We start from the raw sequence: 20,808 nt of genomic DNA, 5'->3' as shown, positions 1-20,808 counted from the left end.
ATCACCATGGCTGATTTTGGAGAGATCCTTAGGAACATTGGAGAATTTGGATTATTCCAGCAGCTCAATCCGATTGTAGGCAAAGCTCTCTTTCCGATTTTATTTTTTTATTCTGCTTCATTTGTTATTTACTAAAGGTCCTGACACACATAATGTGCAAAAATAGATATTCCAATCATTTCGAAATCATTTTTTAGGAGAAACATTCAAACGCCATTTTTGACCAGTTTTGACAGCTCTTATGTGTATTTGATTGATCAGATCAGATGAAAAATAAAAGTAGCCTTGTGTGTGCCTGTCACAGTCTCTTGTCTCCGTCGACGCCGACCAGGGCCTTAAGTTATCATGAAGCGGTCATTTTTTCTTCTAAGTATACACTTTATTTCTAAACATGATAAAATCTAAAAAAATGTTCATTCATTTTGAGCATTAACAATTACTATATACATGATTGTGAATACAATCTAGTGCTTGTGTTTATGTGCTTTTATTGAATTAACTGCTTTTGACCAACTTATTGATCAGGGCATATGTACATGATGTGTGACATGGTTTACAGTATACAGATAAATTATAAGATCACTTCCTTAACACTTAACGATCAGCAGATGTAGGCTACTTATATGTAGCAGTTTAGCTTGTAAAATCATGCTAAAAATAACATACCTACCATCAAAAAATGCAGTGATTGGTTCATTGGTTTTGACACCACAAACGAACTGCACCAGAGTGAACTGGGCAAACACATCAGAGTTCGTTTTAACCGAACCAAACAGGTGCGAAGGCACCACCAACTATTGCTTTTAGAGCCTCCTAAAATCAAGGGTTGCCCTGGAGTTTCGTATGAACTATGTAATATGATGTCACAGTCACATTTAGTTAAACTTAAAGGGGTCATCAAACAAAAGTACCACAGTGCTCAAGGGTGTCATTTTATTATAGATTAATCATTATTAATAATGCAATAATACATTCAGAACTCAGCATTTTCATATCAGAATATTTACAGTTGTATTGTCAAAATGCATACAGACATAGTCACATTACACCTAGTCATTACTCTTGATTCTTTAATTTCATTAACTATTTATTCATGAAAACTCACTTTAAAATATACAGTTATTCAGCAAACATCCATTGCTTCTCTTCATGTGAACGTATGAAAGAAAATCAAATCATATCATGTCATAAAATGCATTGATTTTGCATCTTTAATGTAAACAGTAACACACACTGGATTTGCCACACAAACTTGAAATTAGATTTGTGTTACAGTGTGTTTGATACAGATTTCTAAATAAAATGCAATGGTGAAAGAAAGCAACATTAGTTGTGTTTTTAACTCATTAAATGTGAAGTGGTAATCATATCCATCCACTTAAAAAGTGCTTTTTAAAAAACATCTTAATATGAAATCATTGTACATTCCAACTTGTTGTATTCAATCACTTAAACACAGTCCTGCTTTTACCCAAACAAATCATCCATCCAGCTACTCTTTGTGACAGCGTTTTCTGCTGACTGCTCAGTGCTGTTATTGTCAGACACTAAAAGATTATCCACAAACACATTTACATCGCTTGGCTCAGACACTGGCAGCAGCTGTGGTTCTGATGCAAATATGTCATCAGCAAAAAAATCTGTCTGAGCTGAAGGAGCGGTTGTAGAAGATGTATCTGAACCAAGGAAATCATTCAGTGAGCTAGAAGTAGCTGGGGTGGATGGCAGCACTTTAAACACATCACTAACTCCGAAGATGTCATCAGGAATGGCAGACAGTTGGTTTGAGGAAGCGTCTGCTCCTCCTTGATGAGGCACATTAACAGTAGGTGGCTGAGTGAATGGAACGTTGTTTAAGCCGAATATGTCAAGGTCTGCACCCTGCTCTCTTGTCTGGCTGTTTGTACCGAAAGGACTTGAGGTTTGATTCTCATCTTGGTTTACGGGTGCTGAATCAGGGACAATAAGCTGATCTGTCAGGCCAAGCATCATGTCATTCTCAGTCGATATTGGTGGGGAGTCAAGCAGGCTCAAAGTATCAGTGAGAGCAGCTTCAGTCAAAACTGTCTCACTGAAAGAAGATAAAAATGTATCACTGGGGCTGTTCACAAAGATTTCCGCATCAAAAAGATTAGAGGAATCTCGGTTGAGTTCATGAAGCTCTCCGCTGCACAGGTCTCTTCCTCCTGCATCTGATGCATCAAGCAGCTCATTTCCTCCTGCGTCTGATGCATCAAGCAGCTCATTTCCTCCTGCGTCTGATGCATCAAGCAGCTCATTTGGCTTATGAACAGATTCATCAGTATTTATCTGAATGGTCAGTGGGTCAACAGGGGCTGAATTGACACTGTCCCCAAAAATATCCTCATTAAATGGAGCACTCAAAACTTCTTCACCACTTTTCTCAGCTATTAAATGATTGGTCGACTCCTCAGATGCTTGATTCACTGATTGCACAGTAATGGGAAGATCTTTAGAGTCAGCTTTTCCAGGATCATTTACAGACAGGCCACTGCTTTGTGAATTTAATTCTTGATCATCAGTTTGTTCTGGAGCTGTTAGGTCATCTTGTGTTTCAGTTGTCATGAGCAGGTTGGACGGCTCTGTGGGTTTGCTTACAGCCTCACTTATGTTACTCTCCATTGTGTTGGGCTCAGCAGAATGGGACTTTTCCTTTATGAGCTCCCAAGCCTCTTGTTCCTGAGGTGGAACTTGAGACATGTCACCCTCCTTTTGCATCTCTTTTGTAACGGCTTCCTTTACCTCCTCTGTCTTTTTGTCATCATCATGTGTTTTGTCATTTTGTTCATCTCGTGCAGCTGATTTTGTGATGTCCTCAGCCTTCTCCGAGGATGACTGAAACAGTCTTCCTAAGAGTCCACCACTAGGTTTGACATCTGCCTTTTTGGCATCTTTTGGTTCAACCTTGTTTGTTTTGTCATTTCCACCTGATGTGAAGAGCTTTGACAAAGGACTTTTTCCTTTGGACCATGATCCCAGTTTAACTTTTGTCTTCTCTGTCTGCTTTGCAGAACCCTTCAAAGAATTTGCCCTCGCAACAGGCTTCTTCTGACTTATGCCACTTTCTTGGTCATCTGCTGTCTTATCAAATTGATTTTTATTCCTCTCAAGACTGGGCTCTTCTTCTGCCATATGTTCTGCAGGACTTTGTGGAGTACTTGGTCTTTCTGATTCACACTGGTTGACAGAGTTTCTTGGAATGACTTGGGATATCTCAGATGGCTCTTGGTGTTTCGCAATGTCTTGAGTTGAATTAAAAGTTTCACTGAAACTCTGAGTATCAAGTGATTCCTCAACCTTGTCTACGACTCCATTCAGAACATTGATATCAGTCTCTGGGATCTCTTGACGGCTCTCCATATTAACATCAGGCTCTTGGTTTGACGTACTGCTTGTTTCTCCATGACTTTTATATTCAGGTATTTCAAGATTCACCTCACTTTCACTCTGTTCTTCTTTGCTTAACTCAAATGGCAAGTGATCAAAGTTATTTTTGTCACTGACATCTTTTATATCCTTGGATTTATTCACTTTGCTCTGTTCCGTTTGGTCTGAAAGCTGCATGCTCTGCTCTTCACCTTTGGCCTCTGTGGTCAGTTGAGAGGACAGTTCATACTGAGTTACATCAACATGTGGAGCAAACCGCACAGACTTCCTAGCTTTATTTGGATAAGTGTCCAGCCTGTTAGATGTTGGATTGTAGTTTGTTTTTGAGGTGGGAGCCACATTCTTCTGTCCGGTTTTCTGGTGTGTGACAGTAAGACCTTTTTCTACGGAGGGCAAAGAAAATCTAATCACTGTCGGGGAGATGTTGTCTTTGGTTGGTTCACTCCTGTGTTTTGTTTCCTCTGAGGACAACTTGTCAGATGAGTTATAAACTGTTGTCTGAGATTGTTTCTTGACCCCTAAAACAAAGGAGCTTGACAACGTCTTCACTTTATCTTTCATTTCTCCACCATGGTTGATCTTTAATTGGTTGTTGGGACTTTTGTAATGCTCTGAAGTAGAAGATGCCTTGCCAATGTCAGATATTTTATTTTTCACATATGTTCGCTGTGCTGGATTAACCCCAGGATTCTTCTTCTCTGGTGGCCAGCTCATTTTTAGTTTGCCCTTAACATCAGCACCACTGTTATGTCCCATCTCTCTTGCAGATGAATTTTTAACAAACACACCAGCAGAGGACTCTCTGGAGCCATCAGACGTGTTTATGTTGCTTTTTGTCAGTTTGGGATTGGGCGCAGCATCTGGCTCATTCATGCCTTTCTTATTCTGAAGCCAGCGGTCCTTATGTTGCTTGTGGCCAAATCCCTCATCATAATTTCCTGATCTTTTAAAAAGCTGTTGGTAGTGAGAAATGCAGTAGAACTCTCCATAAAGAGATGAATAGTTGTGGATGCTGTAATAAAGTGAAAAAAAGTCTTTTGTAATATAAAACAATAAATTAAAATCTGATTTTGTTTAATTTGTCATATGATTTGTTATTTGTGCTAGATCCGCTGTAAATGATTCAATGCATTGGAGATTAATACTAATCATAATGTCATTTCTAAAAAGAAATGTTAGCCAATTATGATTTACATTTTCAATCTAGTTATGTGTAGTATTGATTAGGTTGAATATCCTTTTTACAACTGTTGATTTAAGTAATTTTATCATACATGTGCAAAATATCTTACCTGAGCTTCTTCTTACAGTGTTTACAGCAGAAACAGTTGTTGTGCAGGATAAGTTTATTGGCCACCATTTTTTCCATTGGATAGACAGGTGTCAAACAGGCAGAACACATATCTTTGGCAGGTGACCCGAACTATGATGATAAAACAAATTCAGGTCAAGGTATTTTATGTTTATGTTAAACATTTCATCTAATTTGGCCTTTATGTCATATTTTTATTTATCCAACATTATGTCTGTATTTGATTGATATGGGGGCTGTTTTCACTTGCCTCCAGTGTTTGAGCTAAGCTAAGCTACGCTAAACGTGTCCTGGACCTACTGGACTAGAGTACTGGATGTGCCATTATAGTGACACTTATTTGTCAGTTGAGATTTAAAACTTCAAATTCAGTCAAGTATCCAGAATTGGGCTAGTGTGTCCTGATAAAAACACACAATAGCAGCTATCATTGGGTGGACAATTTTTCTGTTTACATTTTAAGAATATTTATTTTGCTACCTTAAGGAATGGTTTGACATTTAAGGAAATAAGTGACTTCCTGGAGTCTTGTTGCCTGGCAACTCTTCCCAGCCACAAAGTAGTCCAGCACATATCCCCCCATAAAATGAAAAATTGTGGTTTTAAACAAACAAGATGTAACATGCTAATTAGTGAGCTTTAGAGGTGGTGGTAGGTGAATTTTGTTATCTTGGACAGAGCCATGCTAGCTGTTTCCTCTTGTTTCTAGTCTTTGTTGTAAGGTAAGCTAGGCTGCTGCTGGCTTATATTTAGGCGACAAATATAAGAGTGGTATTGATCTTCTAACTCTCCTCCAGAAAGCAAATAAGTCTATTTCCCAAAATGTTAAACTATTCCTTTATAACAAGCTTACTTTTCTCTATTCATTTAGAAAATATATATAAGAAGGTGAACCTTTTGAAATTATGTGACTGTGAGCTAAACTGCCTGTATCGATGTCTGTTGATGTTGATATGATAACTTTTGAATATTTAATTCACTTTAGGTTTTAAAAGTTATGGAATAATAATGTGGGACCAGTACAAAGAATCACAATCACATCTTTTAAACTTTATGTTATGTTATTTATTTGACAATTTACACAACAAATCATACAGTATCAACTGTATGCTTAGCTTTAATACAAGCACTTAACACTTTATCATGTGGTTACAGTATAAAATCTATAAGACAAACCCTTTTAAAATCAAAAGTCAACATTTTCATGATTTCATAAGATCAATTTTACGACTAACAAAACCTTTTCATAAAAACATGTTATAAATACACAAATGGAATAACTGCTTTCCTAATATTAAAGAAGTGGGGAAACGCACTGCTTGTCTTGTTTAGTGCTTTTCCTTTGGTTGGCTAAATGTTACAAACACCGTCCCTTCCTTGTTGGTGTTGCTCAACACTTTATCTTCAAAAGTGCGACCAGATCTTCGAATTAATGGGGATGTCATGACTTCGTATCTGGCTGGACTCCCGACTACTTCAAACAGTGCTGATGATTTACTGTCAGACTGTTTGGTGACAACTGTTGAAGTCACAGAAGAAACAAATACATTGCCAAAGCCATCGGTCTCTTCGTATGTTTCGCTGACAGTCTTTGTGCCAACTATTCCTGCTGGTTGCTCTGGAACAGTTTTCACTTCGAGCACGCTGACCTTGCGTTGTGCAGGACTGAGACCATTCTTTGAGGGTTCAGCAGCAGCAGACTCCTGTCCCAAATCACTTTTTGCATCATGGCAACTTTGAGAATTAACCTCTGTTTTTGGTTTAAATGTTGACATGGGTGACTTTGGTTGTTCGGCAGGCTTTCTAGCAGCTGAGTGAATGGAGATGAATGACGGGGAAGACTGGGAAGAGGACTGTCTGATGAGTGGCTTGTTGGGGACTTGTCTGCGCACTTCCTGTTTAGAAGGACTTGAATCTAAAACTGTTTGCATATTCACATCAGACACCTCTTTGATTTGACCTGACTTGGCCTTGCTAGACACAATACTTATTTTCCTGATGTTGTTGGCGGGTTGAAGGTTTTGCTCAGATTTCAAAGATTCATCAAATAGTCCTGACAACCCTGCAATGTCAGCCTCAGATTTCAGATTGGAGACAGAGTACAGAGCCTTTTTAATTGCCTCTTCAATGTCAAGAAGTTTTGCCAACGTTTGTTCCTTCAGATTCATTATTTCCTTGCTTGCCTTTTCCAGATCTTCAAATGCAGTCTCAACTGAGGAAACACTTTCTAGATCATCGTCCTGTGTCTCTACCTCAACTTTCTTTTCCTCCGTTTTACTTTGCTTTGCATTTCCACTTGGTGTAACCATCCAAGCAGGGACAGTCTCGTATAACGTCTTAAAGGAGCTAACGTCTACACTGCTGGTCTCTCCCTCTATCTCTTGCACTTGAGACAGGATTCCTTTAAGTTCCTCTCGTTTCTTCAAATTTTCAAAGATTTCCATGGCCGCTTTCACGTTTCCCTTCATGATCTCCTCCTTGTGGACAGAAAGCCTCTGTCGTCTTTCATCGTCTGTCTCCTTTACTTTCTTCTCTCTTAAAACAACTTTATCCTGGAGTTTGGGTTGCTTTTCATTAAGGTCATTTTGCTGTACATGGCATCTCTTGGTCTTTGATGTTTGCTGTGCGTCATTAGTGTTGTGTTCTTCCTTGGGAGGTGATTTGTGTTGTTGAGCAGTGGTTTTCTTGGTTTGTTTATGGTCACTACCATTATCATTTATCACTTTTACCTTCTTAGACAACAAAGGGTCTCTTTTGTCTAGAGTCTCACTTTCCTTTCTTTCAAAGTTCTGTAGAGTAGCCTGCAAGCTCAGGCTCATTTCATGTTTACCATCTTCTGCATAATTCTGCATGCACATTTGTATCTCCTCAGCTGCATTGATTTTCTGTATTACATTTCTCTCCATTTCAACTTCAGTGCTGTTCAACATCATTACTGGGCAGTTCGATTTGCTCTCTGTAAGTGTTTTCTTTTTCTCCTTAGTTTCCTGAGCCTTTAAGTGCGATGGTAGACGTTCACTTGTTTGATTTGAGTCTTGGGATGTTTCAATACAGTTTTGGTGGGATGTTTCATGTAAGGTCTCTTTACTGATTATGTCATGTGTTGTGGTCTCTTGTTGTTTTTCTGGAGAGGGCCTAGGAAACGGCTGGCTTTGTTTGGGAGGAATCACTGTGCTTTTTATGTTGTCTTTAATGGCGCAAGCGACTTCAGGAGCAGCTAAAATATTCTGTTTTTTTACAACTACTGATTTCGTCCATTTTGGCTTTGGCGGTAAAGCTGGCTTCTGCTCCTGTGGTTTCTCGCTTGTCTTTTGGGGTAGTGGAGGTGGAGTTACACTCACAGAGCTGGATGATTTAGAGTTTCCATTTGCTACAGGGTTGGGTGTTGTAATGGATGGTTGTCCTTCACACGTTACTGAAATTGAAGGAGACAATTTTGTGTCAGATGGAGGCATAGACACCACAACACACTGCTTGTGAACAGTCTTGCTCCTCCCTGAACAAGCCTTCCCTGAATTCCTGTATATCAGTGCAGCTTTATAGTCTCCTTTGGATACATTCACGCTAGACTTCTCAAGAGACTGCAAAGCCAATTGGACATTACCTCTTACAATATCTTCTTTATCTAGGAGCTTCTGCTCTGTTGATGCACTCTGCAGAGACTTAATAGCTGACCTCACATCTCCTCTGGTAACTTCTTCTGTCTCATCTTCTGTTGTCTGACCATTACACTCACAGCTTACAAAAGGTGGCAGTGATTCTGGTGCACAATTACTGACTATAACTGCACTTTGTTGACAAGCCTCAAAGGAAACATGGCTTTCCTTATCTTTATCTGCATCACTGACCTTTGGATAAGTCTTGATTTGCTGGCATCTGGAGGAAGACGAACATGTAGGTTGCATCACTGTGGAGGAGCTTTCCTCTTGTGCTGTGACATTCAGGTTGTATATTTTTCCAGGGACAATGACTTCACGCTCCACTTGCAGGCTTTGCTGCTTAGCCATTTCAAGGGACTTTTTAGCCGCTTTCACATCTCCGGATATAATGACCTCTTTTTGTGCTTGGCTTCCTTCTATCTCAGGACCTGACAAGTTCATGTCATAGATAGTTCCAGGTGTAATGATCTCCCGCTCCACACACATGCTCTGTTGCTTTGCGCGTTCTAATGACTGTATTGTTGCCTTGATGTCCCCTGCCACGATTTCCTCTTTTTCCACCATGACAGGTTGCTTTACTGCAAGTTGTTGCTTTGCTGATAAGATATCCCCAGGGATTATTTCTTCCTTTGGAGCGCAGTTTTCAACACCGAGAGAGTACTCAGACGAAAAAACTTTTTTGGTGTTCTTTACATCCCCTGGTAAAACATCAGAAATGGTTCGCTCTACCTGCTCTTTTTGCTGACAGAGACTTCTCTTTGCTTCCTTCACATCCCCCTGAACTATTTCAATGTGCTCCTCAGCCAGAAGGCTGTGATCAACTTCATCTCCTGTTGCCTCAGTATGAAGACTTTTTAGATAGTGCAGGTCTCCTTTCTCAATGCAACTTTTGAAGAGATTCACATTTCCCTTTTCATTTTCATCCACTCTACATGATGCTGCAGTCCTCTGACTATTGGCAGTAGCTAACAGATTTCCAATCGTAGACTTTATGTCTCCCTTCTCTATAACATGACTCTCGGTTTTGGTTTCAGAATTGCAGATGAGTGAATAAACTGACATCTCTGCTTGCCCCCCTGCAGTCTCTTGCATTATGATTCCTTTTTTCAAATAATTATCTTGGACAAGCAATTCATCGATCATCTGGGCAATGTTTTGCATTATTTGATCCCTCTCGAGGTTGACAGTTGTGGCTGACTGGTAGACTGGAAGTTCTACTACTGTGGTATTCACGTTACCCTTCTCCACTTCTCTAAGTAGACTAACTTGGGGCTTTAGGGTTGGTTTGAGTAAGAGTTGTAACATGATGTTCCTGATGTTTCCCCCAACAACCTCTTCATTCTGGATTTGCACACCACTGCTTTCAAGCAGATATTTTGCCATGTTAACATTTCTACTCTCATTTGCTTCTATTATGATGCCGCTTGAGTGAACAAAAGTCATTTGGTAAAGATAGGACAGTGTGTCAGCTACACTGTTGGCAGCGATTTTGTCCAGCGGAGTGGTTTCAAAGAGCCAGGTAGTGCACTTCACATCAGATTTTGGTATTTCCTCCTCAGCACCTTGCACTGAGGTATCCTCAGGCTCCTTGATCTTGTCCAGGGGCTGTGATTCAAATAGCCAAGTGCAGCGTTTCACATCTCCTTTCTGGCTGTCTTCTCTGTGGACCGTTTTTACCAGACCTTGCTCCTGAGGTTCCCCTTTCAGACTGTCAATAGTTTGATTCTCAAAGAGCCAGGTAGAGGTCCTGACATCACCATGCTGGACATCAGTGACGCTAACCATTCGCATGAACTTCTGGGATGATTGATCAGATTCAAATATCTGTTTATTGAGTTGCACATTACTGCTTCCCAAGTCTTCAATGACCCTGACAGAGGTCTCATCTCGGATGGTAAGGGAGTCCAAAGGTTGTGTCTCAAACTTCCATCTGGCTGATTTGACATCTCCTTTCTTGACATCTTCTTGGGTAACAGCTCGGATCACGTAAACTTCATTCTCTGCCTTGATGGCATCAAGGGGTTTTGTCTCAAACATCCACCTTGCTCCTCTTACATCTCCAGTCATTACCTCCTCTTTTTTCACAGTTGTAACTTCATGAAACTGGCCCTCTTTGTCTCTGATGGCATACAGTGGCAGGGACTCAAACATCATGGTGCTCGACTTGACGTCAACATTGCTCACAGGCTGTTCCACAGAGTCTGACCTCTGTTCAAGGGGTTGGTTGTGGATTTTGTCCAGTGTGGAGGTTTCAAATATAAACTTTTTGTTGTGTACATCACCACTCTCTGCACCACTGACTCTTTGCATGTTTGCATCCTCATTGTCCTTATTGATCTGGTTCATGGGACAGTTTTCAAACATCCAAGTAAATTTGTGTACGGAACCTTTTTCAAGGTGTTTGTCTTGGTTCTGTTCATCAGATGTCACCATTTCTGATCCTATTGCATCAAGGGACTGGGATTCAAAAAGTTCTTTGACTCGTGAGACATCTCCAGACTGAAAGTTGACCTGGCTGACACATCTCACATCGTGTTCAGAATTTGCATCCTTTCTTATTCTATCCAAGGTTTCTGTTTCAAAAACATGTCTGACTGTTTGAACACCAACCTCAGATTTGACAGAATCCTGAATGGTGTTGCATAGCTTCAAATTGTACTCTTCGCCATCTTTGATGCTGTCTAGAGGCTGCGATTCAAAAAGCCAAGTAATGGACTTGACATTGGTATTGTCACTGGCTTCTTTATCATTTACTTTTTCTGATTTGTCATACAAAATGTCCATTGGTTGTGTCTCAAATAACCATTTACAGTTCTTGACATCACCTTTACGATGCTCCTCTTCCACAGAAGCATCCTGCTCTGTTTGGTTGAACTTGGAATGTATCCCATCTATTGTCTGGGTTTCAAAAAGCCACTTTGCCATCTTGACATCGCCCATCGTATCCTCCTGTCTGGTGATGCCTTTGATTACCTCAACATTTTCTTTTCCCTCTGCAAGTTTGTCTAAAGGCTTGGTCTCAAACATCCACTTATAGTTTTGGACCTTCCCCTTGATGAATTCTTCTCGGCTGACAGTTGTAACCGTATGGAGGTTTCCAGAGCTGTCCTTTATTGCATATAAAGGAGTTGTCTCAAACGTTGCTTTGTTACCTTTTACATTTCCTGCTGCAATAGCCTTTTCCTCCTCAATAATCTCTTCATCAGAATGAGCAATTTTGCTCAGAGGAATTGTTTCAAAAAGATGTTTGAATCCCTTAACATCACCCTTTTCAATCGCTTGTTCCTTGAATGAGGTGTTCTTTTGAATACTGCAACTCTCAAATATTTGTTTTTTGCCTTTTACTTCTCCTTGTTCGTCAGCTGAAAGGGTAACTTTCTTCAAACGTCCAACTTCATAGCTATCACTAAGGGTCTCCATGGGTTGGGTTTCAAACAGCCACAGAGAAGTCTTGACATCTCCTGCAATAATGTCTTCCTTTTCCAAAGGCTTTTCTGCAGAGTCTCCTTTTAGTGTTGCCAAGGGCTGCATCTCAAAGAGCTTCCTCTTGTTCACGACATCGGCCTCTTCTGCACATTCAACCACCGTTCCTTCAAACTTGTCTACATCCACGACCTCTTGTATTGTGTCAAATGACTGAGTTTCAAACATCCACCTCTTCTGGTCAACGCCGCCTCTGTGCCCCTCTTCCAGAGATATACCCCGAATTATTTTCACACCATCAGTTCCCTTATTATTCAGGTCCAAAGGTTGGGTTTCAAAAAGCCAACGGGCAGTACTGATGTTGCTGCTGTTGATCTCCTCCCTGCAGATGGATTTAATCTCATGTATATTGCCACTGTTGTCACTGATAGCACAGCAAGGTTGTGTCTGGAAGAGTTTTACAGTCTTCTGAACGTCTCCTTTCTGCTCTTGAAGCTCAGATCTCAGTTTGAGGAAGCTATGGCCTTCTATGGAGTTGCAGCGTCCCAAGTCACTCAGTGGTTTAGACTCAAAAAGCAGCCGAGCCCCTGTCACATTTCCTGGCTGGATTGGTTCTTTCAGCACTGCTTCAACCAATTCACCCTCTTCTCTCTTTGATTTATTTAGAGAATCTAAGGGCTGGGACTCAAACAGCCATGTTGATGTTCTCACATCCCCTTTGACAGAAGTCTGTCTTTTAGCAGACATTTGTTGAGCGCTGTCAAAGTGCTCAAACATAGAGGAGGTGCCTCTAACGTTTCCACCTTTTAACTCCTCATCATCTAGCAGCTTCTTGGTTGCATGAGGATCCCCAATATTGTCCAGAGTCCAATTCTCAAAGATCCACCTCATAGACTGCACTTCACACTGATAAGCTGCGTCTGCTGCCTGAGAGTTTTCTGACTGTACTGCCTTAAGTATCTCATCGTCCACGACGTCATCGAGACTTGCCCTTAGGTCTGGGTGGATGTGTTTAAAGAGCCTCTTTAGCTCACTCTTCTGCCGTTGCTGGTACAGCGTGGAAAAGGTTTCTTTTGATGGAGGCAGGGGGAGGCTACTTAACGCTGAAGGCCCTTCATAGTCGAGGGGTCTAGGTGGTACAGGAGGAGGTGGGGGGAGAGGCAGGTCGTCTTCATCATGAGATGATTGTGAAACTGTGATTTTCCTGGCTGCTTCAGCCATCTTTAAATAAAAGACAGATAGGATTCAAATTGTCAGATTTCAGTAGTATAAAACAATATTAGTTATGACGTGCAAATATTAGAATGGCATGCATTTTAGCAAGTTAAGCATATTTACCTTTGTCTATGCTCGCTTGACGTTTTTCACAGCAAACCATCCTCTGTCACACCAGGGTTAACAAAACACTTCATAGCTATTAGTAAGCAGACATCACACAGACACCTAATCTATACTGTAAGTGCACTAAGTTATATTAATAACTAAATGTCTGCCTTTGTAAATATAAATCTGTATTATACCAGCATTACCTGATATTATTTGGGCCACTAAATGCTTCGCTTTGTTCACTAGCTGGTTGCTAATTGTGTCTGTTTAGCGCTGGGCAGGTATACAATGGGTTATTAGATCTTTTTTGCTAGAATCATCTGCCTGCTGTAGCTGAAAACATAGAGTGGTGTGACTGAACCAAAATAGTAAAGTTGCATATGCAAAACAAAAACAATGAGCCGAAAGATGCTGAAAGCATAGCACCTTTCACATACATGTAGTCATTCAAACCATTGTTAATATATAATTTTGATTATAACAGCTTTAAGCTTTACTTTTAGTCTACATTGTTCATCTGTCAGTATATGACAGACAGTACTATACAGTAAGTAATACTAATGTTGGTCTGCTCTGGGCGGTGAGTCAAAAACCCTGATCCTCTCCTGTTGTTGGCATTGCACCTTAGCCTGACATTGACATAAAACCTGAAACCCATTACTAATCATTGTCTGTTGATTGTAATGCTGAGGCCATAGGAAAAGAATATGGTACTGAACATAAAGATGTGTTCTGAAGGTCTTTTATCTAACTGTTAATGTCATTATATGTTACTAATTTATTATGTGCTTCTTGAGTTCTTAATTGTGGGTCAAAGGTTAACTGGGTCTTTAGTCATACAAGCTAAATAAGAGTAACACAGTTACACAGCACACATATTAACAGCACCCACGCACTGTAGTAAAGGATGCAAAGTGAACTATACAGTACCTTACTGTTTTTCACTCTTGATCCTGGAGTACTGGCAAATTCCTGTTAAAACAGACAAATAAAATGTGATTTAGATCAGTTTGAAACATGAGTAAGTTGCATTATTTTCTGTAAAAGTATATATTATCACTGTGCTGCACATGTGCTATACATTTAGAGTATGCATTTGATGTATTGTAAAATGTTGAGTTGCTCCCATTGAGGCAGAGCATTGTGGTCATTCCCATAAAAGCCCTTGACCTCAGTGTGTGGGAAGGAATGAAAGGCATTTCAGGAACTCACTGGCTGTGTTGAGCCTCCTGTGGAGTCGATAGCTGCTGCTCTTGTCAGATAGAGAGCTGATCTGTCTCTCACTGAGGAGGAAATAGATATCCTGTCTCTGCTTTGTCTTGTTGGCGTGCCCCCCTTAGTCAGAGATGGACTATATTTGTCATCTGCAATAGAAAAAACAAAATGAATCCAATATATCTACCTACAATATTTATATTTCTTATATAGTTTGCTCACTAAGATAACAATAACTTAAGTTAAAAAAAAAACTTGGATGGTATCTCTTTTGCTGGTTTAGATTTGTTGACACACACTTGTAAAAGTAGGACTCAGATGTATCCCAGAATAAGTGTGGTGTGTGTCTAGTGCCAGCAACATGTTTCCTGATAACACTGTGTATATATTTATAGTGATGTAGGCATCTCTTTTATCACTGTCGCAGCTCCCTGTTAAGTTGTGGAAACTATTCCATCTGCAACACAAGGCCTACAGTGCATCCTTACGGGGACTTTGAGTAGCTTGGGGCACTTATTATTTAAATGAAGCTACATATGATTTTTTTGTGCTAAAGACAAACATTGTAACAAACAATTGAGTTTACAAAGGCTTTGATCACAGTAGCTGACAGGACAAATAGGCCCACACAGCCTGCCTACTGCCTGAGACTATCACCAGTCATGCCAACATGCATGCCATGGACAGACCATGACGCACAAGAAGAAAAAAAACAGCAACTGCTAGCTCAGCTGGAGTGACACAGATTGTTTGCACATTGTTTGTGTGAGCTCTCTGCCATCAAACCATCAACACCTGACCAAAGGAATGCACCTGGCTGACCCCATGAAAAACATGGAAATTATCTCAACTTGGTGTGCGTTAGTTCACCTGGTTGTTTCACTCCACAACAATAACGTTCTTTGATTGATTGAAAAAAGCAAATGTCCTCAGTATATTAGCAGAAAACAGTTGTTCAGTTTGAGTAAAGAATGTGTTAAATTCAGAAAGTATTTCAACAACAACAGCACTGTGAACAATATGGCCAGAGGTCAACAGGCCAGAGTGCTGCACAGACCATCCATCTGTAACTAATGGCCACATTTGAACACACCTCCTCTTTTCAAGCACTAAGCCCTCGCGGGACAAAAGGATGGACCAGCAAGCTGGCGCCTCTCACGAGTCCGGACTTAAACTATTTTCATAGATGGGTGAGCAGACAGAATGAGGCAACCGAGTGCCATGCGTGTCCTGTTAAAGCCCTTATACCTCCAACTGAGGGGGTCAACTTCATCACTTATCATCGTACACTCTCGAACACACTCACTGTATCAATAGCTTGTAAAACACTGATATGTGAAATCCAGTTGTTACCAAATCAAAAATGACTCAAAGCTTCATTGACGTTTGAAACCTTTCTCTGTGATTCACACACTTTCAAAGAAATTTCTTCTGACATCTCTTTGATCTGGGTTCATTCTCCAGGAATGAAGAGGAGCTATTAGCGGCACAGTAATGTGGGGACGTTTTGGGCTGCTGGCAGCTGTACAAATGATGGTGAAATGCAGTTGGTATTTGTTCTCCACTACCACCACCTTCACCACCGTCAGCTGTCAGCGATTGCAGCCACATTCACAGACTGTAATGAAAACCAGCATGCCAAAAGGCTGCTCATTCTGGCCCCAAACAGCACATCACACCACTGTGTGTTACAACAGGCAATAAAAGTTATTCTCCTTATTACTTTTATGAGAGACATGCTGCTTCTCATTTCATAATTCATCATCACACCTGTGATGATAGAAAGAAGAAAAGCTAATGACTGAGTGATCCTGTTGTCTGACCTCCCATTCCAAACATTTCTAAGGATAAAGGGCTGAAAATTGATAGCCACTTAAGACGTAATGAAGATGCCAGCAATGTAGTCACAACACTTCAATTTGTGACCTCTGATATCATTCATAAAGCCATAAATAAGAGCAAGATGGAAAGCATTCAGATCATCATAGTTTCTTTTCTTTTTTCTCGATCAAAGTCTGTGATTTAACAATTTATTCTAAGCTTTTACCCTTTTAATTAATCTGGGAAAAAGTATTTGTTTTCTCAGTGACTTATCATCGACACACTGGTACAATATTAAACTTTGTTTTAACTTAATATTTTGAACATTGTTCCACTGAAATAAACACAAAGAGCATTCACTGCTGACTCCACGTCTTACAGATCAATCACATCAGACAGAGTAAAGAAGCAATATAGATTTAAGTAGCTTTCTCAGCCATTATTATGCTACACATTCACCTCAGTTTCCTCCATTTCAATAAAGTTAATACTCATGATACTCACTAAAGTACCATCCAGCGTCGTTCTCTGTCACTTCCCTGTGTATCTCCACTGTGCTGGATAACTGACTCTTAAGGCCCCTGTGATGTGTCTCCTCTGTCAGTGCTCCTCTCAGCTCCACGGTTCACTGTGACTGAACTCTTTTTAGTCCTGTGGCCTCGGTGACAGCTGATTTTTATCAGATCCCACTGCCCCAGTGGAAGACTTTGGCTATTTTGGGAGGGTGAGCTGGCGGCTGCTGCTACTCGGCTGAGTCAATCACCTCTGTTAGTCACTGAGGGACTGGGGCACCCCAACACCTCCCATTCCCATAGCTGCATTGTCACCCACTATAACGGGCACTGGGTGGGACCTGCAGTATGTGTGTCAGTGGTTGTTTGGTGGGAGGTGATAAAAAAAGACAAACTGAAGGTCTTATTTTGCTACACTGATAGTTGACTATTTCACTTTAGAATTGTCACATTTATTCTACTAGATTATGCCAGTAGACTGTAGCAGTGGTTCCCAAACCTTTTCACGCAAAGGGCCCCTAAACTGACACAAATTAGACCACAGACCCCAATTTGAAGATTTTGTCCCAGGGCCCCCCATCTGATAGGATTAATGCTTTTAGATGTTTTATAAAATTACAAGTTCATGACCAAAATAGTAATAATAATTACTTATGGATGGAATTATAGTGAACATTTTGATGAAAAAAGTATTCCTCTTTTAGCTGGGGACCCTTTGGAACACCCTCAAACACCCCTGGGGGTCCCCAGAACCACTGGACTATAGGAAGATTTTCTAGTGGTTGAAATGTAATTTGTAGCTGAGGTTTTAAACATATTTGCATCTGTGTTTAAGAAAGTACACAATACTTTTGTCAATAATCCTCAGAAATTCTACAAAAAACACTGTTGATGTCCACTCACATTCGAGTGTCTTATTCACACTATAGACACATCTCAGGGTTAAAGTGTCAAGCACGAAGAACGCATGGCTCAGAGAGGGCCAAGCTCTGCGTCATGGTCAGAGTCATCAGCAACAGTCTCACTCCTATCTTAAGCCTGAAGGCAAATGCATAGTTATGCATTTACACCGCTACATCCTTGTCTTTATTTAGCTGTTTCCCTGCAACTCCCAGGGCCAAAGAACACAGGTGTCAGTGTTTACCCATCTCTGTCAGGATGTACATGGTGACACTTTAAATACCCAAGGCCTGGATCCTGGCATTTTTACTCTGGTAACTTTATCTAGATTCATATGATATACTTGATGTGTGAATGCTTAAGCACTTTTTTTGACGTATTAATGTCTCAGGCAACATACATATTTCAAAGAACTAGCAGGAACACAAACATTGACCTCCTCAAAGATCAGTGACGACGGTCTTAGTTTTTTTTAGTTATCAAACGTCCTATAAAGTGAGGACAACTGACTGTGAACTGTGGCACCAAAATACAACAGTGATCTCATGTCTTTGAGGGAACCCTGGCACCGACCCCATCTGCCCCTATCAGATCTCACGGACTATAAACAGGAAATGCAGCACCACTGCTCACCGTGTGAGTATCTGGATGCTCTTTCAGAAGACTCTGGAAGTCCATTCATGGTCTTTCCTCCTTCCACCTGTGTGGCTCTCTGTGGGTAAACAATGTATTGTGTGGTGAAGACAGTTACAACACCGCTTTTGGTGTTTGGTTTCAGTGTTTCATGGCACACTAGAGTATGTATCTTTTTGGTTGCCCTGTTTGGGAAAGTGGCCTGCTAAGCTTAAAGGAATAGTTTGACATTTTGGGGAAATATGTTTATTCGCTTTCTTTCTAAGAGTTAAATGAGAAGATCGATACCACTGTCATGTCTGACCGTCAAATGTCCATTTTTTTTTTTTATTCTGCCCGACTGGCACCTGTAAAACTAAAGCATGCAACTCTCTACACAAATAGTTAATTTTACATTTATTTTTTTGTACAGGTAAATAAATGAGATATAAAATATTAATTAGTGAGCTTTACATGTGCTGGTAGGTGGATGTTGTTACCTTTGGACAGAGCCAGGTTAGCTGTTTCCCTCTGCCTCCAGTCTTTATGCTAAGCTAAGCTAACCGCCTGCTGGCTCTAGCTTCATATTTAGTGTACAGACATGAGAGTGGCATCAGTCGTCACATTTCACTCTTGGCAAGAGAGCGAATAAGATAACTGAGTTGAAGAATTCTTTTAAAAACTTGTGTGATGCCAGAGTGGCTACAGCTTCCATGAGAGCATGTGTTTCTCTCTGAAGCGCGTGGTGTTCAATGTTTGGTTTGTTAATTGTCTGCATCCATGTACTAAATTAACTGTAAGCTGGAGCTTTGACTCTGGGATATAAAGAATCAAGTATTGCAACACTGAGCACAGTCATGAAGTAAATGGTATGGAAATTAGTATTTAAATCACACACCTGAACGATTGTTTTCTTTAAAGGGGTGTTGTGACTTCTCCAGTCCTGCAGAGGGCAGTCTCTTTCTGTGTTACGGTCGGTAGCAGAGTTGAGCCGAGGGCTGCTGTTGAAGCTTTGCTGCAGGGTGACCTTTGACTCAAACAGGGCACGCAGAGCTTTGGTGCCTGAAGACTTCTTCTGAGGGAGGTAGTCCATGGAGCGGCTCCTGGACAGATTAGATCTTCTTCCAGGTCCCCACAGGGCCACATTCTCCTCGCTCTCCAGCCTCCTCCATCGACCTTCCACATAGCTTTCTGACACCTGAAAGCAGCGATTTAAATTCAGAATGTTTTGGGGCAGTGTTGTTGTTTTATTGATTGTCACATTTATTACTCATGATGAAAATAGGAAAAGAAAAAGATGTATTACCTGAAGTTTAGGCTCCTCTTTTTCAATACTCCTCAGGTCAGCAGAGCTTTGGTAACTGTTTGAACAAAGTTAGTGGCAAATGTATTAACCACAGCTCTCTTGATTTGAATCCAAGAATCAGATGGGAATTTGTGAACAGTAAAAGTGAATGAAACTGTCTACTGAGTAACGCTCAACTTTCATTCCTCATATGTGTAAAAGTAAAGCAGTATTTATTGCTGTTTGTGTAATTGGTCTGGCGACGATATACATTCATATACATATATCTGTTCATAGAGATTATGTGAATGTGCACATACAGTCTATTGTGCAGAACTTACTGTTGCACCAGCTGAGATACAGACTTTCTGTTCCAGCGGGTGGGAGCTGGCATGACCGATGACCTTTCCTGAACCCCAGAAAGACTCCTCAGCGACTGGGTCCTCCTCAGGCCAAATGCCTCCATTGCAGTTCCTCTAACAGCAGCTAAAATAAGGAAATGTTACAAATGTGTGACAACTTTGAATCACATTATTACTGTGTATTAATGCTTACAAAAGATTTGCAATAGAAAGTATATTACTTGTAAAAGCTGAATCATGTGATTGGAGGAGCTTATTGTCACATCTAGAGCGGAAAAGATGAAATCCATAAACTCTTTCTTCCTCTTTCAACATTTTGACTAGGAGTTGAGGTTTAACCCAAATTTGAGTTATTATATAACCGACTGTCACACTGAAAGTCAAATGACTCTGTTAATGTTTATGAACTCCTGCCAGCAAAGCCAAATGTACTCCTCAGCATGACTGTGTGCTACAACATATGATTATATTGTTGCTAAAAGACATTCCCTACTCTAAAAAATAAAAAAGTTACAAGATCTAAAGTTTGAACAGAGAATCTTTCTATAAACTCATGCATCATGGGAAAGAAATCCATAAGCTAAAAAGCAGAGTAGGCTATAGTTACAATATCGCCATTGCAAATAAGGTTATGCTGCTCTGTCTGCAAGATCAAAAGAATAGATTCAGCCCCATACCTGAAGAGAAGAAGCAGAAGTCACCTGTGCATCTCTGTCTCTGTGGCTGACTTGTGGTTTAGAAGCATCTCTCACAAGACACAGCGATGTAGAAGTGGCCAAAGTCCTTTAACACCTTGTGATTCAAGGCTTCCGGATATGAGATCTGATAAACATCACCTGATACATTTCTCTGACAGATCAATAGTTACCAAGTTTTTATTATGCAGATCATAAAAATTAAACTCATCTCTTAGTTTGTTATTTAAATGCTTTGGACAGTGATGACAGTGATGCATTTAAAAACACTGAGAAAC

At 40.5% G+C, this 20,808-nt stretch overlaps 1 protein-coding gene across 3 annotated transcripts; it reads right to left on the bottom strand.

Moving 5' to 3' along the window:
- Positions 1-7,911: 7,911 nt before the first annotated feature.
- xirp1 (xin actin binding repeat containing 1) lies at positions 7,912-20,732 on the bottom strand. Of its 3 annotated transcripts, XM_031306807.2 has the most exons (9): positions 20,513-20,732; positions 19,815-19,959; positions 19,495-19,549; positions 19,087-19,386; positions 18,210-18,288; positions 14,341-14,492; positions 14,059-14,100; positions 8,569-13,023; positions 7,912-8,135 (listed from the first exon to the last, which is right to left on the bottom strand). In XM_031306807.2, the coding sequence occupies exons 2-9, from the start codon at positions 19,937-19,939 to the stop codon at positions 8,133-8,135; spliced, it is 5,211 nt and encodes a 1,736-aa protein (XP_031162667.1). In that variant the 5' UTR covers positions 19,940-19,959; positions 20,513-20,732; the 3' UTR covers positions 7,912-8,132. The 3 variants fall into 3 exon arrangements, with proteins under 3 accessions (XP_031162667.1, XP_031162669.1, XP_031162670.1); XM_031306809.2 differs by lacking the exons at positions 18,210-18,288; positions 19,087-19,386; positions 19,495-19,549; positions 19,815-19,959; positions 20,513-20,732 and adding an exon at positions 16,669-16,958; XM_031306810.2 differs by lacking the exons at positions 18,210-18,288; positions 19,087-19,386; positions 19,495-19,549; positions 19,815-19,959; positions 20,513-20,732 and adding an exon at positions 16,669-16,958 and having other exon boundaries at positions 14,064-14,100.
- Between the last annotated feature and the right edge of the window lie 76 nt (positions 20,733-20,808).

The sequence above is a fragment of the Sander lucioperca genome, chromosome 9 (assembly GCF_008315115.2).
Source record: "Sander lucioperca isolate FBNREF2018 chromosome 9, SLUC_FBN_1.2, whole genome shotgun sequence".
NCBI lineage: Eukaryota > Metazoa > Chordata > Actinopteri > Perciformes > Percidae > Sander > Sander lucioperca.
Note: the sequence above shows the minus strand (reverse complement) of the source record. Positions and strands in the feature narration are given on the sequence as shown.

Excerpts from the sequence above, each read along its gene's own strand:
- xirp1 (XM_031306807.2), bottom strand. The coding sequence starts at position 19,939 with ATGGAGGCATTTGGCCTGAGGAGGACCCAGTCGCTGAGGAGTCTTTCT. Across the intron at positions 18,289-19,086 it reads TAAAGAAAACAATCGTTCAG|AGAGCCACACAGGTGGAAGG; the intron begins GTGTGTGATTTA and ends GTTTACCCACAG. Across the intron at positions 14,493-18,209 it reads AGCATCCAGATACTCACACG|ATGACAAATATAGTCCATCT; the intron begins GTGAGCAGTGGT and ends TTTCTATTGCAG.